We start from the raw sequence: 23,608 nt of genomic DNA on the forward strand, positions 1-23,608 counted from the left end.
TGCACGTACCAAAACCGGAGAAGAATCGTTGGTAAGGAAACGAAAGAGAGGCGTTCGGCGGAACAGCCGTTTCAGTAAAATGTCTGAGGTCGAGGATCTGAGAGGATTCGTTACCGAGAGACTCACCGCCGTCTCCCAGGAAATCTTAGCGGCCGTGGACAGAGTCGTAGCCGGGTTCGAGGCGGAGGCTTCGGGCTTCAGACAGGAGATCGAGCGGCAGAGGAACCTGCTGGATGTTCTCCTTCTCAACAAAACCGGTTAGTGACTCAGTTTTAGATCCATGAACCTCAAAATCCCGGTTGTAAAAAGAAAAAAAAAGGTGGGGCATTTTGTATTAGGCTACATTTATCTTTTAATTTAACTTTCACGTGGCTATCAACGTGTACCGATTTTGTTGAGGCGACTTTAAATCTACGTTATTATCGACTAGCTAGTTAACAGTTGATCTTTTATATTTAGGCTATATTATTCATTAGAAAATATTCCTGTATTTTGGAGTTGGAACAAAAATCTGCAGATAAATGGTTATTTTCCCCACATGGTTTTCTGCTCTGTGGTTAAAGGTGTACAGAAAAGAAAATTGAATTTAAACCCACTCTGGGTCATAAAATTAGTGTAATAACTCATCTATCAGAAGATGTAGGCCAAACTTTGTGCAAAATTCTATTTTTGAGTAAATCCGGGATGAAAGTGTGTATTTTTTTTCGCATTGGATAATGCAGGCACACGGCCCACATAGCAGACGGATCTGGGCCAGATCTGGCAGCAAGCCGGTGTTGTGGCCCAACTGGTTTTTAATTTAACTGGTTACCGTACTGAACAGCTGCTTGCGCTCCCTCAGCAGATTCGTCACAAATTCACAAACATACACAGCATATTACCAGCGAGTTTCAAGCCGCAGTTCACATCTACTGCAGCGAATATGCTGCTGTGAGTGAGCACTAACAGTTACGTACCAGCCACATGAAAAAAAAATAAAGTGGAGAAAAAATAATCTTCACATATTAGCGTGGAGCGGGACTCGATCCCGCTTCAGCAAAAGCAGTTACACCTCTCATCACCTGTCTACCTCTGTGAGCCACTCAAGCTCACAGGTGACTGCGGTTCCCCTGCATATTTGTCAATTACGTCACTACAGGTAACGTTTTGACTCTAGCTGACCTCTCAAACAACTGGTTACCATCGGTTTGCCTGAAATACACGGACATATGCCTCAGTGTTTATTAGGGCCCGACCGATATGGATTTTTTGGGGCCGATGCCGATTACGATTATTAGGGGGGAAAAAACCCGATAACCGATTAATCGGCCGATTATTTTTTTTTTTTTTATTAAGTTTTAAAATTGTATTACTATAATAATATATCTATACATATTATATAATATATAAATTAGGGCTGCCTGGTCGACCAAAAAATCATTAGCCGACTAAAATTTCATTGGTCGATTTGTTGCATGAAAAAAAAAAAACATTTGAAGCCCTGTCTTGTCAAAATGAAGTCAAAATCAATATGGGCTTTTATTTTGAAGGGCCAAATACAGGAAGTCATGACACGTGATACTTTTTTGTTGTTGTTTTTTTTACACGGCACGGCGTCTCTCTCTCTCTCTCTCTCTCTCTCTCTCTCTCTCTCCCTCTCTTTTCAATCAAAAGCGATCAGTGGTTGCTGCCGTGCCTGGCACCGTGTCACAGCGCTCGCCGGCGGTCAGTCTCACAGCAGTGTCACGGAGCAGGGACATGATAGTCCCCGCTGCAGTCAGAGTCCCGCACCGCTCCACACCGCGGACCCCCCCGCCCGTCACACAGCCTCAGCTCAGTCACTCACCCTCATACTGTGTTTATTGGTGATAAATGAGCATACTGCCGTGCCGGTATATAACGGTAAAACCCGACCCCGACCGGCTTGTTGAATCTCGGACCCAACACGGCCGGAGACGAGCATTAATTAATTAATTCACAACCCGACCGCGGTAAAAAAAAAAACAAAAACAAAAAAAACAGAAAGCCAGTGGCAACACTGGTTTTGAGACAGATAAGTCACTCTGCTGTGTGCTGTGACTGAGGTGGTAGTGGATGGAGTTTGTCATGAGGTCGGCGCCGGTGCGGGGGAATCTTTTCAAAGTAAAACCAAGTTTTATTCCCTGCATTTTGTTCCTGAAAATATCGGCGACAATCGCCGAGTTTTGGCCGATTACCGATTAGTCTCAAACGGGCTATAATCGGCCGATTTAATCGGCTCGCCGATAAATCGGTCGGGCCCTAGTGTTTATTGTTCTTTTTCCTCCAGTCTAATGAACATATTCAGCGCTACACTCCACTCCGCACAACACTACACACTATGACAAAGCCTGTCGTGTTGAGAAAGTGATGAACTAACTCGGAAATACTGTCAAAATACGCTAAACAATATGTAAACAAAAGCGAAACACTTGAGCCACTGCGTGTAGCTACATGGGTGAAAAGTAGACTTGCATTTAATCACATTACTGTATTGCGAATGTTTTGTGTACTTACATTTCTTTACACTTCTCTACAGATCTTATAAAACGCACAACGTATTTATTGGCGTGCATTAGAAGAAATGTTCACTTGAAGTCGCCGTGGTCGAGGAGGAGGTGAAGTTAGCTCTGAGTCTACCTGTTTCTGCCTGAGCGTGATGCCTTCAAGGGAACAGGGCAGCGTCGGACGTGAGTCGATTGTTTGAAATTTAGATTTCGTGTGCTGACATATTTTATCATTGCCCTTTGTAAAGGTATACATTTTAATTAAAACTAGTTTGACATTCACAGAAAAAACTGACATATCTATGACAGAAAATCATTCTGGACTAATGTTCAAATAGAGATTGATAATTTTCTTGCCATTTAGATCGCCATGGACCCAAAACTGTTTAGTTTGTCAGTTTTTTCTGTGAATGTCAAACTAGTTTTAATTAAAATGTATACCTTTACAAAGGGCAATGATAAAATATGTCGGCACACGAAATCTAAAGCATCAGACCATTCTTTAAATACATTTCAAACAATCGACTCACGTCCGACGCTGCCCTGTTCCCTTGAACGCATCATGCTCAGGCAGAAACAGGTAGACTCAGAGCTAACTTCACCTCCTCCTCGACCACGGCGACTTCAAGTGAACATTTCTTTTAATGCACGCCAATAAATACGTTGTGCGTTTTATAAGATCTGTAGAGAAGTGTAAAGAAATGTAAGTACACAAAACATTCGCAATACAGTAATGTGATTAAATGCAAGTAGTAGGCTACTTTTCACCCATGTAGCTACACGCAGTGGCTCAAGTGTTTCGCTTTTGTTTACATATTGTTTAGCGTATTTTGACAGTATTTCCGAGTTATTTAATCACTTTCTCAACACGACAGGCTTTGTCATAGTGTGTAGTGTTGTGCGGAGTGGAGTGTAGCGCTGAATATGTTCATTAGACTGGAGGAAAAAGAACAATAAACACCGAGGCATATGTCCGTGTATTTCAGGCAAACCGATGGTAACCAGTTGTTTGAGGTCAGCTCGAGTCAAAACGTTACCTGTAGTGACGTAATTGACAAATATGCAGGGGAACCGCAGTCACCTGTGAGCTTGAGTGGCTCACAGAGGTAGACAGGTGATGAGAGGTGTAACTGCTTTTGCTGAAGCGGGATCGAGTCCCGCTCCACGCTAATATGTGAAGATTATTTTTTCTCCACTTAATTTTTTTTTCATGTGGCTGGTACGTAACTGTTAGTGCTCACTCACAGCAGCATATTCGCTGCAGTAGATGTGAACTGCGGCTTGAAACTCGCTGGTAATATGCTGTGTATGTTTGTGAATTTGTGACGAATCTGCTGAGGGAGCGCAAAACAGCTGCAGCTGTTCAGTACGGTAACCAGTTAAATTAAAAACCAGTTGGGCCACAACACCGGCACTTCTGGCCCACTGCTGGCATGGCAAGTGGTATGTGGCCCGAATGTGGGCCAGATCTGGCAATGGTGGCACGGTTTATGTATGGCATGCCAGATGTGGGCCAGATCTGGCAATGGTGGCACGGTTTATGTATGGCATGCCAGATGTGGGCCAGATCTGGCAATGGTGGCACGGTTTATGTATGGCATGCCAGATGTGGGCCGGTTATGTTTGAGTGTATGTGGCCCGTAACTCACACCCCAATAATCCATTTTTGTTACTTTGAGTTAGTGCATCAACCCATCCAGTTAAATAGGCTAAAACCTTTATTTCTTGGAAATAGTCTGAAGGATTTTCCCAAAACCTATTCTGCTGTGTCTATGTTTTGGGCGGAGATCGGTGTGTTTTCCCAGTGACAGAGAGCAGCAGACTGTAAACATCTCTATTTTTTTTATACATCTCTATTGTACAAACATGTCTCCATGACATAGGCCTACACGGTAAAAAAAAAAAAAAAGAAGAAGAAGCTTGGGTCAGCTCTGGCTTGGGTGACCCAGCGAGTAACCATAGTAACCCATTTGCTGGGTCAACAGTTGGTTTGCTGCTACCATAGACTGTATAAAAGGCTGAGCGCCGTTACAAGCTGCTCTGTTGTCGGATCATATCTCCCCCAGCCAAAGACGACATAAGTAAAGTGGATTAATTTTATTTTTGATGGAAATGCCTCAGCTTCAGTCTGCAAAAAAGTCTGACTGCTTCAGCAACGAGTGTCAGTGAATCGGACTGGAATTTCTCAGGTTGGATCGATACCAACTGTCCGTGGAAAAGCTACAGATGTACTGTAAGTATTGTAAAAATCATACCTGCAAACTAGTCACCTTTCGGCTATAATCGCCGTTTTTCTGGTCAACTGGGTCGTTTACGTGAATCGTGCAGAACCGGGGAGTTTTTCAAAGGGGGGGGGGGGTGATAGAGTCTTGATAAACATATCGGACAGCTTTTATTTTGAAACGACACGCGGGAAGTTATCTGATGTATCGGTGGAACGCAGAAAACTATGATGACAGGCGCCTTGGATAAGCGTGTGTGTGTGCATCGGGGCCATTCAGCTGTAGCATCTTTTGCTCACATACTTTAAATGTAGGCGTGAGTTATGCACGCGGCGCGCCGCACATTCGCCGTGCTTGTTTTTTCATGCACGTTTGCGGCACACAGCTCCATACCTGCTTCTACCGCTGGTGTTCTGTCAGACCGGTTCTGCTCCGTTTGAAAGGCGAAGGAAGAACGTATGTGGAAAGACGTGATACACACTCATTTTATGTGCTGTGATTTTCAACCCCCAGGCTACATACAATGCTGTGAAAAAGTATTTTCCCCTTCCTGATTTCTTACTCAAACTTGTTATTAGTCATCAAACAACTTTTAATAGCCTAGACAAAGATGACCGAAGTACGGTAAATATAAAATGCACTTTTTAAATTATGATTTCATTTATTAAGGGGAAAAAAGCTATGCAAACCTACCTGATCCTATGTGAAAAAGTAATTGCCCCCTCTTGTTAAATCATGAACTAACTTTGATAAACCTTTTTATTTTTTTTGGAAAGCTGGTTCAATTTCACTCTTCACATCCAGGCTCCAGTGATCCATGGTGAGAGCCTTTATCCACTAATGGAGAAAGCTTGGAACAGTGGTGAAAACCTTCCCAAGATGGCTGCCCCATCAAAATATTATACAAATAAATAAAAACATTGTGTGACAAATCTGCAAAAAAGTAAGAAATCAGGAAGGGGGCAAATACTTTTTCACAGCACTGTATTTAATGGAGGGGGGACAATACCTGATATTCTCAGCTGTAAACAGTAGGCTAAATATAATCATAGAAAGCTGAAAGCCACAGGTCATGTGGTCATCCAAACTGATGCATAATTTTTAGTCAAATAATGTGAACATTTTCTGCAGCTGACCCCACCTGATTGAGGTGTACTTATTCTCTCAAAGCTGTCTTTTTAATGAGAGATTTGCTCTCTGTTTAACTGGGAACGCTCCAAAAAGCATAACTTACATATTAAAATCACAAAAATTTTCTCCCGGGGGGGGGGGGGTTGGTTTGGTTTTTCGGACCTTGTCACCTTTTTTACTCTCTGGAGTTTGCAGGTCTGAAAAATGAGCATGGTTTGTGTTACTTTGGCCGTTTAGCACATGAGCTAGGCTAACGCTAACGACCATTATGCTAATAACGCTAACGGTCGCTAGGCTAACGCTAACGACGTTATGCTAATAACGCTAATGGTCGCTAGGCTAACGCTAACGATCGTTACGCTAACGCTAACGGTCGCTAATAACGCTATAATAACGCTAACGGTTGCTATGCTAACTTTATAACACTAACGGTCGCTATGCTAACTTTATAATGCTAACGGTCGCTATGCTAACGCTAACAGTCAATGTAAAGCTTGACCGTTGGCCGAAGCACTGACAATAATGTCAGAGTAACGCTTGTAGTTTATCATATTCTTCTTGTAAAACAGCCTGTGCTGGGGGTTTTATTGAAGACAGTGTTTTACTTGTGTTTTTATGGATGTACCAGGCCTACATGTGTAGCTGACTGTAGCATGAGAGACAGGACCTGAGAGTAACCTGAGTTTTTGTGTTTTCTAATCAGAGTAAAGTATGTGGAAGCTAGCACATGGAGATAGACGGTCTGAAGAGGAGCCTTGCTCTCTTGGAGATGCAGAAGTTCCTAAGGGAGGCCAACATCATTACTGTTAAAGGTAACGTTATGCGTTTCTGTATTTGTGTAGAAAAGGGAAAATACACCGGCCTAAAACTGCCTCGCTCATATCCATGTACCGTACTTCTGTCCATTATCATTATTACTGAAGTGTTAAGTTACATGAGTTAATTTTGTGTTCAACATACAGATTTGTACAGAACCATCCCATCCTAGTTGTACACTTTTTTAACACTACAAAATCATTTTTCCTTCTCCTCAGCATGGTGCAGCTGGAGAATGCAAGGCAGCTAGCCTACTTTGCAGGAATGTGGCATGGCCAGTACATCGCGTTATCAGCGTTATCAACACTCAGCTTCAGTGAGTACATTTAAATTAAATTAAAATTATTAATACCCAGGGGGCAAAATCCCAGTTTTTTTGAAAACAGACATGGAGCGTTGTAAAAGGTTTGACACCAGAAATGATATCTAGGAACTTCAAGGATTAAAACCTGGGTGGACAACCCGGTCAACTAGCTGCTGGAAAGCTACAGGGGCCAAAACCCCTTTCTTGGGCAATTTTGCTGGCAAAATTATGCAAATGCAAATATTTAGGTACTGCAATGGCATAAATAGTCATACAACTATAAAATTTGGCAGAGAGTATCTTGACACATAGGGGGAGGCAGGAAAAAAAGATTCTGGGGTTTGTTGCAACTCAATTTTAAGATATCACCCTCAACATCCCAAAAAAGACAAAAAAAAGTACTGTTCGCCTGACAAAGTCTCATGAAAATTATTATTTTTCAGCACTTTATGGAGAATATTTATGCTTAACATGTATATAGAAAATTTCCTTAATTCATAAGCTTCCATTTGAGTCCAAGATAGCCTTTCTATCTCAAAAGCCCCACTTGCTGTGGCCAACGGTCTTCTCTATCTGTCTGTTCACTTTGGGGAGACCAGAAATAGAATGTTTTCTGATCATACCAGTTAACATGGAGTTTTTCACAATAGGTGTTGCATTGTTTGGAGACAGCCTGTGGCTTTCCAGTAGCTAGTAGAAAGGCTATCTTGGACTCAAATGGAAGCTTATGAATTAAGGAAGTTTTCTATATACATGTTAAGCATAGATATTCTCCATAAAGTGCTGAAAAACTTTTCTAATTTTCATGAGAATTTGTCAGGCGAACAGTACTTTTTTTTTTGTCTTTTTTGGGATGTTGAGGGTGATATCTTAAAATTGAGCTGCAACAAACCCCAGAATTTTTTTTCATGCCTCCCCCTATGCATCAAGATACTCTGTGCCAAATTTTATAGTATTTTTTATATTTTATTATTATTTAATTGTATAGCCCAAGAAAGGGGTTTTGGCCCTTGTAGCTTTCCAGCAGCTAGTTGACCGGGTTGTCCACCCAGGTTTTAATCCTTGAAGTTCCTAGATATCATTTCTGGTGTCAAACCTTTTACAACGCTCCGTGTCTGTTTTTTTGCTTTGCCCCCTGGGTATAAATAGATAAAATTAAATTATGACTGATAATAATTTTTCTTTGTTGTTGTTCTTCGTCTGGTTGCAGATCCACAGTAAACACCTGATTGAGAACCTGGGAATCTACAGCAGGATTGATGACAACACCTGCTCAAAGTTCCAGTTTCCTGAACAACGCATGATGCTCTGTCCCACCTGTCTTCACTCAAGTCTGGACCCAGTGACTCAGACACCAGTCTTGTCAAGACTGATTACAGGTAAGCAGTGGTTAAGTTGCCAAATGCCAAAAAATCAATTTTTAAGAAGCTAATACAGCTGGTCAGTTATGTACAGTAGCAAATGTGGTGACGTAGATGTATTTAGGTTGTTTTAGCTAGAGCACTGGAAAAGAGAGTAGCGACACCACCATAGACTCCCGTGGTCACTTTATTCTCCCCCTAGTGGCAGGATATGGGTATTGCAAATCCGCCCAAGAAACCCATTCACTCCAATGTATGTGTGTTGCCAACTTGCTTGTAAATTGATGAAAACTGCTGTGTTTTTGCTTTTAGGTGCCTTGGTCATATTAAGTTATGCTTATAATTTATTTATTTCAAAATTTAAATTGTATTGTGTTGAACAACTGTTTTTTTTTTTTTTTATAAACATAGATATAACACACAAAATAAAAGATGACAACACTTAAAAAACATTACAAAATGTGACAAAATCAAACCCAAAACGTATTATGTTAAGTTTTTCCTCCAATTTTGATTTAAAAAATGATAATTAATAAAAACACACGGAGCTGTTCACAGTACGTACCGGTCACACAGCGGACAAACACAGAAGGGGACGAGCGAACGCTTTACCGTTGCTAAGCAACCACCAGCTGTCAAAATAGATAACACAAAAAGCCTCGCATGGAAATAAAATAAAAGCCAGCAGCACAATAACTTGCTTGACCAAACAAACAAACTAAAGAAAACACAGGCTTAAGTGGCGAACAGTTAGCTAACACAGTTGAATTTAGCGCACAAACTTACAGTATGACACTTTAGTGGACTTATCTTTATCATTTAAAACAGCAAGCATTTGTGACACAACAATTAATGGCCACTATATGTTTTTTTTTTTTTTAACAATATATTTATTGTTTTTAAACATAGAACATACAGTCACAAGAACGATGACATCATGAACATCCCTCCTCCCCCCCGCCCTCAACAATATAAACATTCAAGAGATGGAAAACAAACGTACAACAAACAAATAAAAGTAATAGATAAATAAGTAAGTAAATAATAATAATAACAACAACAATGACTTAAAAAAAAACAAAACAACAACAACAACAACAACAACAACAAAAAACAGAAACAAATGTGAAAATTAAATAAAACACAAAATCAACAGTGGTCCTGTTTATTCATGAGGCAAGTCAGCTACCGCAAGTGCAAGTTTAATTGTCAATCACTGTCTGATCACTCTCTAGGAACCGCATAAAAGCATCCCATATCTCTGTGAACTTGTTTAGTTTCCCTTTGGCAAGGTATGTTAGTTTCTCTAGTGTCAAACAGGACACTACCTCCCGCACCCACATCCCATATGTAGGGCCGTCCAAATTTTTCCACCTCAGGGCAATAGCTCTTCTAGCCTGAAGCAGGGATAGATCAATAATGGGAGCTTTTTTGCGACCCGGTGCAAAGTGATTGGGATAAATACCTAATATACAGAGCTTTGGCTCAAGTGGGACCACCATGTTAGTCATACGTGATATCATACAAGTTACATCTTTCCAAAATGGCTGAATTTTTTGGCATTCCCACATGCAGTGCAGCAGAGTGCCAACACTATCATTACACTTAGTACAGCTGTCAGGAATGTTGGGGTTGTAGTGATGTAGTTTTACAGGTGTCACATAGGTTCTGAATAGCCATTTGTATTGTATGAGTCTTAGTGCTGTGTTTATAGTCTTTGTTTGTGCCTTTAGACAAGCATTTTCCCATTCATTTTCTGTAATGTCTATTCCTAAGTCGCCTCTCCATGCATTGAGTCTACAGTGAGAATTGTCCTTGGATTTGGATCGTAACATACCATACAGTGCTGACATTTGGCCTCGACCCTCCTTATTACTTACAATACACTTCTCTATAACTGACATGGAGGGTCTATCCAAGGAGTGAGCCTGTGATTTTATAAAACTCCTTAATTGTAAGTATTTAAAGAAATGATTCCTGGGTATGTCATATTTACAGATCAATTGATCAAAAGTCATTAGATTTCCATCCATGTATAGGTCAATTATTTTACATAGACCTTTGTTAGCCCAGTGTTTAAATCCACCATCTGCTCTACCAGGTAAAAAGTTATCATTACCCCATATTGGGGCAAATTGAGAGAGTTTAGGTGCATCTTCAGTATAGGCATGTGCCTCATGGCACCGGAAGTCCGGCCACTATATGTTAATATTTATCTGTAAAAGGGTCCATGATGATGCTATTAACGTGGGTGATCTATAAATGTCCTTAAATTATTGAAAATACCGCACTTACTCATTCACCAACACTGCAGAGATGCCAGCTCTTGGGCGCATTTGCAATACCCATATCCCGCCACCAGGGGGCGTTTCCACTTGACCAATGCGTGTCGCTACTCTCTTTTCCAGTGCTCTAGTTTTAGCTAGCTCATTGGTGCTCAATTTAACAACAGATTGCTGAGTTTATCTCTGTGTGGGCACCATGCTCAGGTACTGCAGCAATTTAACTTTTGCATTGTTTCTGTTTTCTCATTGCAGAGAGGATCGTGCCAGTCTGAACACCTGATGAACAACAGGAGTCTCAAGCAGAGCTGGTGACTGGTGAATCCTTTAAGTTCCAGTTTCTTGAACACCATGTTGAGCATCCTATACAGCCAAGACTGGACTCAGTGACTCATTACTCTTGATCAACCAAGGGCAAGATGCATGATGTATTTATGATGTATGATGATATATATATATTTTTAAATGTACTGTATGTGTTATATGGATGACTTGATTTGTGTAGTACGGTATTTGTGTATCAGTTTTGAGGAAAAAAAAAACTTGAAATATGAAATGAAATGTACTTTAACCATAAGTGTTAAATAAAAAAAAACAATGTATGACAGGTGCTGAGACATTTTTAATCTGTGCCAAACAAAGCATATTTCTTGATTAAGGTATAGGCCTACTTGAGGCTGACATCCATTTAGCCAGAGCTGGGCCACACATGGCAAACCACATCTGGCCGACATACTGCAAAGAATGACGGCCCTTTACTGGCCCAGATCCGGTTTGCCAGACGTGGGCCACACATGGGCCAGCTCAGGGCCAAACAGTATGTCCACAGCTGGCCCAGAGCTGGCCCATGTGTGGACCAGCTCTGGTAAACCAGATCCGGGCCAGTAAAGGGCCGTCATTCTTTGCAGTATGTGGGCCAGATGTTAGTACATCATGTGGGCCAGAACTGGGCCAGACCCGTCTTGCTATAGGGGGGATTATACGTCAGCCTGCACACGATTCACCAGCCACTGATATTGGATCCGTAATCCGTCATTCAAACGTCTGAGACAACACACACACACGGAGCTCGGGCTCGCCCCAAGCTTTGAATATCCCGCCCGCTCGATAACGGCCAATCAAATTCGTTTTCCTTACTCGTGTAAACTCGTGTTGCAGCTCGTGACAACTCGGTGTTCAACAGCTGCGTTCACACCGGACCTTTTGTTTTTCGAACAAGCGACGAGTTTACATGTTAAGTGAATGCAAACGAGCGATTGAGCGTTTAATCGCCCAGGCGAAAAAACGCTGGGGCTCGGAGCGACGGAGCGTTTTTTCACTCTGACGCTCGAGATGAGAAATCCCAACTCTCCGGCCGTCAGTCGCTCGTCACTCAGCGCTGATTGGCTGCCGTAATCCCGGTGGTGCCGGTGTAAACCATAGACTGTAAAAAAAAATGGACGTAGACTTCCGGTCTGAAAAGTGAAGCCAACGCGGAAGTGACTTTACTTGCAATCCCCCCGAGATCCGCTAGGGGTGTTTCCAAGAAGCCCTGGTTCCAATCCACTCCCATTCATTTTCAATCATGAAATACTCGATCAATAATTTTTTTTCACAACTGATAACGGTCTAAACAGCTTAAGGTCCTCATCCTTAAATATGACCTGGTGGTCCATCTGAAAAAAATTCTATAATTAATTAGATATTAGTCCTTAAAGGTTGGTATAACTGACCAATCACCTTCCAGCATGAAAAATGATTGACAGCCTGATGACACAGACGTCACAGGTCAGACACAGTGGATCAGACACTGAGGACCGGGGAGCTCCCGTCGTTTGCGTACTGTGTTCAGTCAGTTTATTTAATTTCTGATATTTTGTCGATATGTGTGGATGATATATAGCACAGGTACAGTGTTGGCAGTTAATTAATTTCAGCCAGTTTTAATTTCACCGCGTTTATGATTCGTCCGACGGTGATAATGTAGTGTCCTCTCTGAAGAGGGAAATGTAAAGGAAGAGACAGGACACGGTTGAACCCTTTGCCAGCTTCAATACAAGTGCAAAAAAACATAATATATACATTTTACATTCTCATGTATTCATTAATACACAACACTACACAAGAATAACCTTACTGATAAGTGATAATGTACACATACACAGTATTCTCTCAGACTCTTAACACACGCACACACAGTGTTTACTCAGACCTGAGAATCTGCTCCGGAAGCCACAGGTGGCTAGTTAGCTTAGCTACTGCTACTCGACAATGCTATACCAGCGACACACAACAAAATATACAAAATAGCACTTTTGGCGACTCTCTACTTTACGTCCGGGCACTCATGAATTATAAACAAAATATACCTACGACCACATTACACAATTACCATGTTTATCGTACCTGAAGAGGGAAATGTAAAGGAAGAGACAGGACACGGTTGAACCCTTTGCCAGCTTCAATACAAGTGAAGCATCGAGCGGCAAGGGCTCCCTCTTCAGGCCTGTAGGCAAACTTAATCGATCACCGAAAACACAACGCTCAACACATAACCTCTCTGCACTGTTATGAGCTTTCTGCCTTTGAACATGTACATGTAAACACATTTTAATCAATCTTTAACCCATGAACACATATTTTTAATAGCTTAAATGAATTATGAGTTTTTAACCCTTTTTAATATCATTTTACCATGTCAAATAATTGTAATGAACTGTTTTACCTCTTTTTAATCCTATCTCACTAACATATTTATTAGTATTTATTTATTTATTCTGTTTTTTAACCACACAATTAATCACACATGAATTCACACTATCACACTAACAGACCGGAGGGAGCTGATATCACGATTTGGTGAGTATTTTTTTCTTTTTCTGAATGTGTAAAAATTATATTTAATTTCTTGTATGTTCCAGAAGACCACTGATTACTTTCCCGTTTGTTCTCCTGTGTGTTTTGACCGGAGAACATGAGACTGTCACCGTCCAAGACAAGTTAATTTTAGAGTTAATGTGAATAACCGATTCACTTTGCTACACGGCTAACGTTAGCTCGCCGTTAGCTCCGTGTTAGCTCCGTGTTAGCCATGCTAACCGTAGCTCGTCTCCGTCTCGTCGGACCGGGATAGATACGGTTTAACATATAACGACCACAGCGTCATGTATAGCAGAACAGTGATTGGTAGGATCGGTCTACAAGCTGCAACCCCCCCAGGTTTATCCATCAACTTGTTATCTTGCTCGTAACGTTATCATACTGTAACGTTACTGATAAATACAGGTGGGGATTTGTCATTTACTGCTGTAAAATCACACACAAAAAACTGAAGCAGACATTATAGGGGTGGAACCTATGTACAAGCCAACCGGCTTCGTTCCCTCCTTGCACCATTGAAATTTGTGTGCTAAATAAATAAACTCTAAAACTCTCAACTCAGTCCTGCACCTCTCAACAATGTTTTAAAGTTCTTGTGTTTTACTGTGATTCTAAGGAGCCACTGTGAGAGCTGAGTGACCGGTGCCAACAGAAGGAGGACATCATGTGTGGAGCTGTGATGATGATGAAACCAGAAAACCTCTGATGAGAGAACAGACCAACTGTTTGTTTATTATTCTATGTCCACATTTGACCTCACACTTTTTAGGGTGAACATAAAATTGACAGTGAAGATTTTGAAGCAGCTATTTTCATAGTCCAGTTAATACAAATGTTTTATTCAGACCATGATTGTTATCATTGAAAATGTAATAATAAAGAAAGTTACTGTGATTAAACTGTAGTATTTCTTTTACATATTTAAAATAACCTTGTGGCCAATATAATGTGACACTTTGGTGAATTATTGTTTTCAGTATCATAGATTAGTTGACAAGAAACATCAGGAAAGCACAAGCTCTAATATTCATCTCTGGATGCTTTATTATCATTTCAAGGAGTTACCCTCCTTGAAATGAACATTAAACATTTGTATTTTTCTTGTGTGTAATGAAAGCATACATGGAAATAGTCCTGTAAGTTTTTCCTGAGTTTATTGATTACAGCAGTGTGTCTTGGCATTCATGTTACTGTACAGATCTGGCCCATTAAAAATCAGTGAAGCAAATCTTAGTAAATAAATTAATTTCAGGTTTAAGCCTCACTAATTTTAGCATTTTACAGCATTGAAAACGTTTTATAAGCTGTGGATTATGTAAAAGTGAGCCATACTGTCAAAAGTCAAGCTTGTATTATATTAGCTGAATTTCCAGTACAACATCATGTTGGTAACCTGCAAAAAATATGTGCATATAGGAATGTAAAATAATAGCTAATAGCTGGGTGAATGCAGTGTAACGTGGTCGACAGGTCGGAGCTCCAGCAGCCGATCATCGGTGATGCAGGCAGCAGGTGAGGTAACATCAAGTCCAGGAGCCGTAACCCACCAGTCTCAGTCCATGACAATTTATGTTGTAGCTTTACAGTTTGAGACAGAAACTAGTCTCTGGGTTCTGTAAAACAATTTAAAACACAATATCACAATACGTTTCACAGCTTTACATTAGCTTATTAATGCTAACATCGGCTACAATAACGTGACACATTACTCCTCGTGGGATCTTCGTGTAGTTCAAACATGACATTAAAGGTGATAGCTACAAGTTTAATGCTGCGTTCAAGACAACTCGGAAGTCGGAAAAAAAACGAGCTCCGAGTTGTAAAAAATGAATTGAACGGCGTCGAACTCGGAAATTACAGGTCGGGAACTCGGGTATCATTTCAGAGCTCCGACTTTCCGACTTGACGTCACGACAACATCAAAACATGGCAGCCCTCGTCTTAAACAGTTAGAATTTAGACATTTTTATTTATTTGTTGAGGTTTGAATGCATATTTTTGTGTATTATTGCAGTAGCCTATATGAAATAAGTTTATATTAAGCTGTGATTGTTGTATGGTGTGAAATTGTGTTCCTCGTATGTGACGGAAATAACGTTTAACTGTTATCAAGGCTATAACATTATATGTGCACTCATCTGCGGCGTCTCCTCTCCTCCAAAATAAACATAATTTACTGCTGCATTTATTTTTCGTATTCAGCTATGAGCCACAAAAATTATGCCAAACTTCCTTCAGGTATCCATGTTTTTTTTCTCCCGAGTTCCTGCAGCGTGAACGCAATGATGTCGGAAGTCGGAAATTTACAAGTTGGGAATCCCGACCTCCGAGTTGTTATGAACGCACCATAATTCCTCCTGGCCAGTAGGTGTAGAACTCACACTGCCTGCTCTCGCTCCAACCTTCCGTTTTACTGGTTGCCAGTTACACATGACATCAACGTTCTAATGCTGTTGCCACAGAGATCATTCCATGCCGACGTTGCCAATGTAACCAGATGTAAATATTTATATATTTCGGACCCGCCAAAATTTATTAAACAATTATTTATATACTATTTTTAAAAAATTCAGTAAAATTAATACTTTTATTCTGCACCCCTCTAGACATTCTGTGGATGCATTATTTTTGAAAAATGTATCCTTTTGATGAAAAAGTTGTAGCTATAACCTTTAATAAGCTTCAGAGATTACTTTAATCGTTAAATATGAAGTTTACCTCGAGTTGTAGATGCTAACGGTGTTAGCAGCGTAGCCACTCGGCAGTTAGCCGGTGTTGCTGGGTAAATTAGCAGCCTCGGAGACACGGGTCCGACCCGCCCCTCGACCCTCCTTAGCTCCGCCCCCTCGTCCAAATATGGTTTCTTCTGGCTCCAAAAATCAAAGATGGCGGCGCCCTGAAAGCCAATCTCCTGGCTTCACAAACGGCCCTTCACAAACCAATGGGTGACGCTTGGTGTAAACAGAGACACAAGGCAGTGGGCATGACGTCATCAAAGCGAAAATGCGAGTCTGTGGCTCTGTGCCAAATTGAAGAGCGAATGCAGCTGAAGGACGGAGCGTTTTTTTTCGGAGCAATACGAGCGACAGCGACAAAAATAAAAGGTCCGGTGTGAACGCACCTTTATGGGTTGCCTGGAACGCACCCCACTCTAGCTGATGCTGTCACCCACTCTAGCCCTGACAGTCCGTGCAATACACACCCATTACAAATTTGAATTTTTTTTTAAGTGGAATGATTTTTAAAGTGTCATCAATCAAAAACTGTTAAGATATCAATAAGCTGAGTGATGGCTGAGGTTGAAAATGTTGTGAACGTATTAAAGGTTGAATGAAGTCAGTAACTGAAAGTATGCTGAAGTAGTTGAAGTTCAAAGAAGCAGAAGATATGAAGAGTTTGAAGACTGTTCCCATTCATTCTTGATGAGAAAAAAAAATGCAGAAAAAGCTGAATATTTTTAAAAAGTATAAATCGTATGAAAAAAAGATAAATAATAGCAATAATGTCCAGAAAAAGCTGCATGTTTTGATATATGAATTGTTGAAATAGTATAAGGGACTAGTTACTCACAGAAAAATGACAGAGTAAGTACAAAATAAGTATAAAGATTTTAATCAGCATTCACACTAATGAAACCGTAATATACTTAAGAGTTAAAAGGAACTAGAAAATTTCCTCTCGGGAAATTTTGAATGGGCCACGGGAGCTACTGCGGGTTGTGCCATCTCTGTCAACATGGGAATCAAACCCACGATCTTAAGGTCAAGACAGAGCTGATCAGACAGACACATGATCATCTTTCTATAAGCACTGATATGGAGGAGCTGTAACCACATTAGGTTACCTGTGTGTGTGTGTGTGTGTGTGTGTGTGTGTGTGTCTGTGTGTGTCTGTGTGTGTGACACCAACAAGGTTTAACTTTAAAGCCAGATTAAATCATGGTTTAAGTTTAAATTCTGTTGCACGTTAACTGTGTTTTAATCACATGAAGGTGTGTGTGTGTGTGTTTGTGTGTGTGTGTGTGTGTGTGTGTGACTGTAATCACATGAAGCTGGCTCGAGAGTCTGTGTGTGTGTGTGTGTGTGTGTGTGTGTGTGTGTGTGTGTGTGTGTGTGTGTGTGTGTGTGTGTGACTGTAATCACATGAAGCTGGCTCTAGAGTCTGTGTGTGTGTGTGTGTGACTGACTTGACACATAGTTAGTTAGTAGCTGCATCCTGTGTCAGTCTGATTTAGCTGTGTCTGTGTTTATAAACATTTAAACGAGCGCCAGGTGGATTGTTTATGAAGTTAACGAGCTCTGGCCTGAGGATCAAAGAGGTTACCACGGCGATAGGGGCCCCCGCAGGCTGAGACAGACAGAAACGTGGACAAAAAGAGCCATTTTCTGCCTCTAAACCGGTCTCACAATTAGGCTTAGCATGACAAAACGGTAACTCCTATCAGAACAACACAGTCTCACCCCTTTGCGTCAAACGGTTGACGCTTGGTCAAGGCCCCTTACGTCAATATAGTGACGTGGAGGGGGTACCCTCGAGGTCGTTTCTCGACGAATAGGGCCACTCATAGACTTGAATGCAAATCCCTCATTGTCGGATTTTGACGAAGGGGGGCGGGGCCGTTTCTCCCTCACTCCCAGTGCGTCAACAACCTGACGAACGGTCACTGTCCCTCCTCGTCACATGCCTGACTCATTAGGTGCCCGTTTTTCGTCAGGTTTTGACGCGCTCGGCTTTCAGTTGATTCCAATGCAGTTCCCTTCGCGGCGATATGTGACGCTCAGAGCAAGTGATCCAGCCGACCCGGCTGCGGCACTGACAGACGCTGTGAGCAGAGGAAAACTTTTTTTTTTTTTTTTTTTTTTAACTTTTCCTTAAATCTTTATTGAACCTGATGCTGCTGTGTCTGACGTAACTTTCGGCAAGGACGTCCTTTCGGTTATTTAGTTATTTATTTATTTAGTGATCATGGTGTTTGGTGCAGAATAATCAATCAATAAATAAATAAATTACGTCCTTGTCGGAAGCTGCGTCAGACCAGGAGGGGGGGGGGGGTTGTGGATTCTACAGGTGAAGACCACTTCCGCGTTCAAAAAGCTGCTCTGTTTAATCAATAGCTATTCTGAAGAAAGATCTGATTATTAGCCACAACGCTGTAACCATTCAAGGAAGACTGTGTAACAATATTATGTGCTTCTGCTGAGTCTAAAAGCCCTTTGTAATATCAACTTTATTTTAAGAAAACACGCTTTGTTTCCAATGTCATATCACGGAGAAGCACTACATTACCCATAATCCTCATATTTATCAGCGACGTGTCTGATTGGTTGAGCTTGCTGTTACCAGCAAATGAAAAAATAAAACAAATTGAGCTTATATTATTTTCTTAGTAACTAAAAGGTCTTAACATCTTTTTTGTTTTCAACATTGAATAAAAAAAGGGTGCTATATTGTTAAAATTCAACAATAAAGTGCATAAAAGTTGGCTTGACTTCTTTCTTTTTTTTCATAATTTTCACCAGCATCTTTCTGGTCCACATCACATCATATTTATTGTAATTTTTAATTCAATGAGTGACATTTTATTTTTTATCTGAAAAACATTATTATGAATTCAAGGGTCAGAGGTCACTGATTAGTGATAAATTTAACCTTTTTGACCCTGTTTCCTTGAATAAATCACTAAGACTTTGATGCGGGAAGCTGAGATTTTGATTTGATTTTGTTCAGAGCACTAGGGACAAAGTTTCTGTAGAATTTCAGACCTGTCGGACGTCCAGAAGGGTCACAGCTGACCGTCCAGGCTCGTTTCTCGGCCTTCAAAGCCTAGATTTAGAAGCCTCTGACCTTAAAGGAGAAATGCAATTCTTTAATAGCTTCCAGGTGCTTTGGCCTATCAGGCTGAATTTTTAGCTAAAGGAGCTGGTGTACGATCAGGAAGTAGGGGAGCTGTGCATAAAGCCAATTGGTAAGTGTCAAAGGTCACAGGGGTCAAACATCAAAGTGAATCCAGCCATTCCTGCTTTTTCTCAACAAAACATACACGCTTTAAGTTATCATCATGAAATATTAATATGTTGTATATCAGAGAGTCCTCTATCAGAATATTTTGGTCCCGTTGCTCTAGGGGCCCCGGGGGGCCACTTGGCTTTCCCATGCTCCCGCAGAGTTGGGTCTCGGGGTGATGGATAAGGGCCTCACCATGAGTCCACAGGCCAAGTTTCAAGTGATTTGGTCGGTTTCTATGGAAACGGCGGCCTCAAGGATACAGAGGAATGCGACTGTTTGAAGCCCCGCCTCTCGAAAAGTAATGGCTCAATCAGGACCAAACACACATCTACGCGTTCGTCTTGGGCCCCCGAACCATATATTACGAAATCAGAACTGTACGACTTTTGGAAATGTGTTTTGTCTATTTCGGATTTTCTGACTAAGAGGGTCTCTCAAGCTTTAAGTCTGACAGACTCTGAGTCTGAAAAGCCGAAATAGACAAAACACATTTCCAAAAGTCGTACAGTTCTGATTTCGTAATATATGGTTCGGGGGCCCAAGACGAACGCGTAGATGTGTGTTTGGTCCTGATTGAGCCATTACTTTTCGAGAGGCGGGGCTTCAAACAGTCGCATTCCTCTGTATCCTTGAGGCCGCCGTTTCCATAGAAACCGACCAAATCACTTGAAACTTGGCCTGTGGACTCATGGTGAGGCCCTTATCCATCACCCCGAGACCCAACTCTGCGGGAGCATGGGAAAGCCAAGTGGCCCCCCGGGGCCCCTAGAGCAACGGGACCAAAATATTCTGATAGAGGACTCTCTGATATACAACATATTAATATTTCATGATGATAACTTAAAGCGTGTATGTTTTGTTGAGAAAAAGCAGGAATGGCTGGATTCACTTTGATGTTTGACCCCTGTGACCTTTGACACTTACCAATTGGCTTTATGCACAGCTCCCCTACTTCCTGATCGTACACCAGCTCCTTTAGCTAAAAATTCAGCCTGATAGGCCAAAGCACCTGGAAGCTATTAAAGAATTGCATTTCTCCTTTAAGGTCAGAGGCTTCTAAATCTAGGCTTTGAAGGCCGAGAAACGAGCCTAGACGGTCAGCTGTGACCCTTCTGGACGTCCGACAGGTCTGAAATTCTACAGAAACTTTGTCCCTAGTGCTCTGAACAAAATCAAATCAAAATCTCAGCTTCCCGCATCAAAGTCTTAGTGATTTATTCAAGGAAACAGGGTCAAAAAGGTTAAATTTAACACTAATCAGTGACCTCTGACCCTTGAATTCATAATAATGTTTTTCAGATAAAAAATAAAATGTCACTCATTGAATTAAAAATTACAATAAATATGATGTGATGTGGACCAGAAAGATGCTGGTGAAAATTATGAAAAAAAAGAAAGAAGTCAAGCCAACTTTTATGCACTTTATTGTTGAATTTTAACAATATAGCACCCTTTTTTTATTCAATGTTGAAAACAAAAAAGATGTTAAGACCTTTTAGTTACTAAGAAAATAATATAAGCTCAATTTGTTTTATTTTTTCATTTGCTGGTAACAGCAAGCTCAACCAATCAGACACGTCGCTGATAAATATGAGGATTATGGGTAATGTAGTGCTTCTCCGTGATATGACATTGGAAACAAAGCGTGTTTTCTTAAAATAAAGTTGATATTACACAGGGCTTTTGGACTCAGCAGAAGCACATAATATTGTTACACAGTCTTCCTTGGATGGTTACAGCGTTGTGGCTAATAATCAGATCTTTCTTCAGAATATTGATTAAACAGAGCAGCTTTTTGAACGCGGAAGTGGTCTTCACCTGTAGAATCCACAACCCCCCCCCCCTCCTGGTCTGACGCAGCTTCCGACAAGGACGTAATTTATTTATTTATTGATTGATTGATTATTCTGCACCAAACACCATGATCACTAAATAAATAAATAAATAAATAACCGAAAGGACGTCCTTGCCGAAAGTTACGTCAGACACAGCAGCATCAGGTTCAATAAAGATTTAAGGAAAAGTTAAAAAAAAAAAAAAAAAAAAAGTTATTCTCTGCTCACAGCGTCTGTCAGTGCCGCAGCCGGGTCGGCTGGATCACTTGCTCTGAGCGTCACATATCGCCGCGAAGGGAACTGCATTGGAATCAACTGAAAGCCGAGCGCGTCAAAACCTGACGAAAAACGGGCACCTAATGAGTCAGGCATGTGACGAGGAGGGACAGTGACCGTTCGTCAGGCTGTTGACGCACTGGGAGTGAGGGAGAAACGGTCCCGCCCCCCTTCGTCAAAATCCGACGATGAGGGATTTGCATTCAAGTCTATGAGTGGCCCTATTCGTCGAGAAACGACCTCGAGGGTACCCCCTCCACGTCACTATATTGACGTAAGGGGCCTTGACCAAGCGTCAACCGTTTGACGCAAAGGGGTGAGACTGTGTTGATCAGAACAAAACACAGATCAACGTTGCTCTAAGGACTTACTGAAAATTTCGGTACGATTTGGTGTTTCTACAGTAAATATTTTGGCGACGCTGGCAGTTTTAAAACATCAGGCCGTTCTGCTCCTCTCAGAAAATATTTGTATTGGACTCAATGAGGAGCAGGGACAGACGTGGCCGCACTCAGAGGCTGATTCTGTAAGTTCTGTAAGTCTCTCTGATATTTTGAGCACATGACATGAGAGATAACAAGTTTGTCTTACAAATTCTGAAAAAATTATGTCTGTAGAGTGTAAATTGTGTCCGTGCTCACAGTTTATCCAGAAAAAATACAGAATGTTTCTTCACTCTCTCCCACTCTAACCGATGATGTCACGCACTCTGACACGAACATTCTATGCAATACACACCCATTATAATCTCATAATTTCTCCAAAAATGATCATGGTCATTGATCAGGGATTGATCAAAAACTATATGACCTATCAAAACGTGGAGTAATACGACAATACACAAGACTTGTGTCTACTGTTTAAAGTTTAAATGGAGTCTCTAGGTGAAAGTATGCCTGAGCAGTAGACTTTTGTTAAACTCCAATGATTGGTCTTTTTCGGTCTTTTTTTTCCGTCCGTCCCATTGACTTACATGCAAAATTTTTGCGCAGTTTTTCGCGACTACGTCGCGAAAAATTCATAAACTGTTGAGAAAAGTAATAGCACACCGATCCCGATCAGGACGCACGTTTTGATATATAATTTGTCCTGCAACTCTTCGAGTTGCAGGACTAGTAGCGCATCGAAAATCGGCCGGAAGTGGAAAAATAATAATAACTAGAAAAAGCATTTCCAAGAATGGAAATGGTGTGACTGCTGACAGCAACTGAACGCTGTTGCAGAATTAGCAAATAGTGCAAGCTGTGATCACCATACAAATGTTTGACCAAGGTCAGAATCGAACCCACATCCTCATGGTCTTTAGACTTCCACTCTGCCTCTAGGCCACAGTGCACACACAGTTGCAGAGACTGTTGTCTGTTAATGATCTGCACACTGTCAACATCAAGAAAGCTTGAGAGTCAAGCTTGAATGACTTAGAATGAAAATGTCTGTGAATTTCAGGCTGAGGACTAACCATATGGCCACAGAGAACCTGAGTTACAATGAGCTTTATACTATGAGGAATCAAAGACTGTCCAATGACAGCTGAATAATTGGAATCAAAAGTCAAGCAATGAAGTGAAAAGACTGAGGCAGGAATCGAACCCATGACCATATGATCACTAAACCTTTACTCTGCCACTCGGCTACAGAGAGCACACTGCTTTCAAAACTGTTGTCATTCATTGTAATGTGATGATGTGCTGCAAACTGGTATGAGTAATCAAGGAGATAACAAACACCTGTAACCAATTGAAGGCGGGGGAGGAGAGCAGAATTCAACATAACATAACAAGAGTTCTTCCCTTGGATTCGAACCAGTGACCTTAGGGTTGGCAAGCAGTTACCCTACCCACTACACTACAGTGGAGTTGTGAAGAAGACAGGTTGAGACTTTGATGAATGTGAGATTTTTTGTGAAAAAGTTAAATATTTGAAAAAGTATAAATAGTTAAAAAGAGAAAAGTAATGCCGATAAAGTTCAAAAAAAGCTGCACGTTTTGATATATGAATTGTTGAAATAGCAC

At 41.1% G+C, this 23,608-nt stretch overlaps 1 protein-coding gene across 2 annotated transcripts in view; it reads left to right on the top strand.

Moving 5' to 3' along the window:
• The window catches only part of LOC146990372 (uncharacterized), a 46,206-nt gene continuing 22,598 nt past the window's right edge, over positions 1-23,608 (top strand). For both annotated transcript variants that reach the window (XM_085772442.1, XM_085772448.1), the window contains exon 1: positions 1-257. In XM_085772442.1, the coding sequence (XP_085628568.1) occupies positions 80-257 (178 nt within the window). In that variant the 5' untranslated portion in view covers positions 1-79. The remainder of the gene's footprint in view (positions 258-23,608) is intronic.

This window comes from Trachurus japonicus, chromosome 3, assembly GCF_045865225.1.
Source record: "Trachurus japonicus isolate A0001 chromosome 3, Traja_1.0".
Taxonomy (NCBI): domain Eukaryota; kingdom Metazoa; phylum Chordata; class Actinopteri; order Carangiformes; family Carangidae; genus Trachurus; species Trachurus japonicus.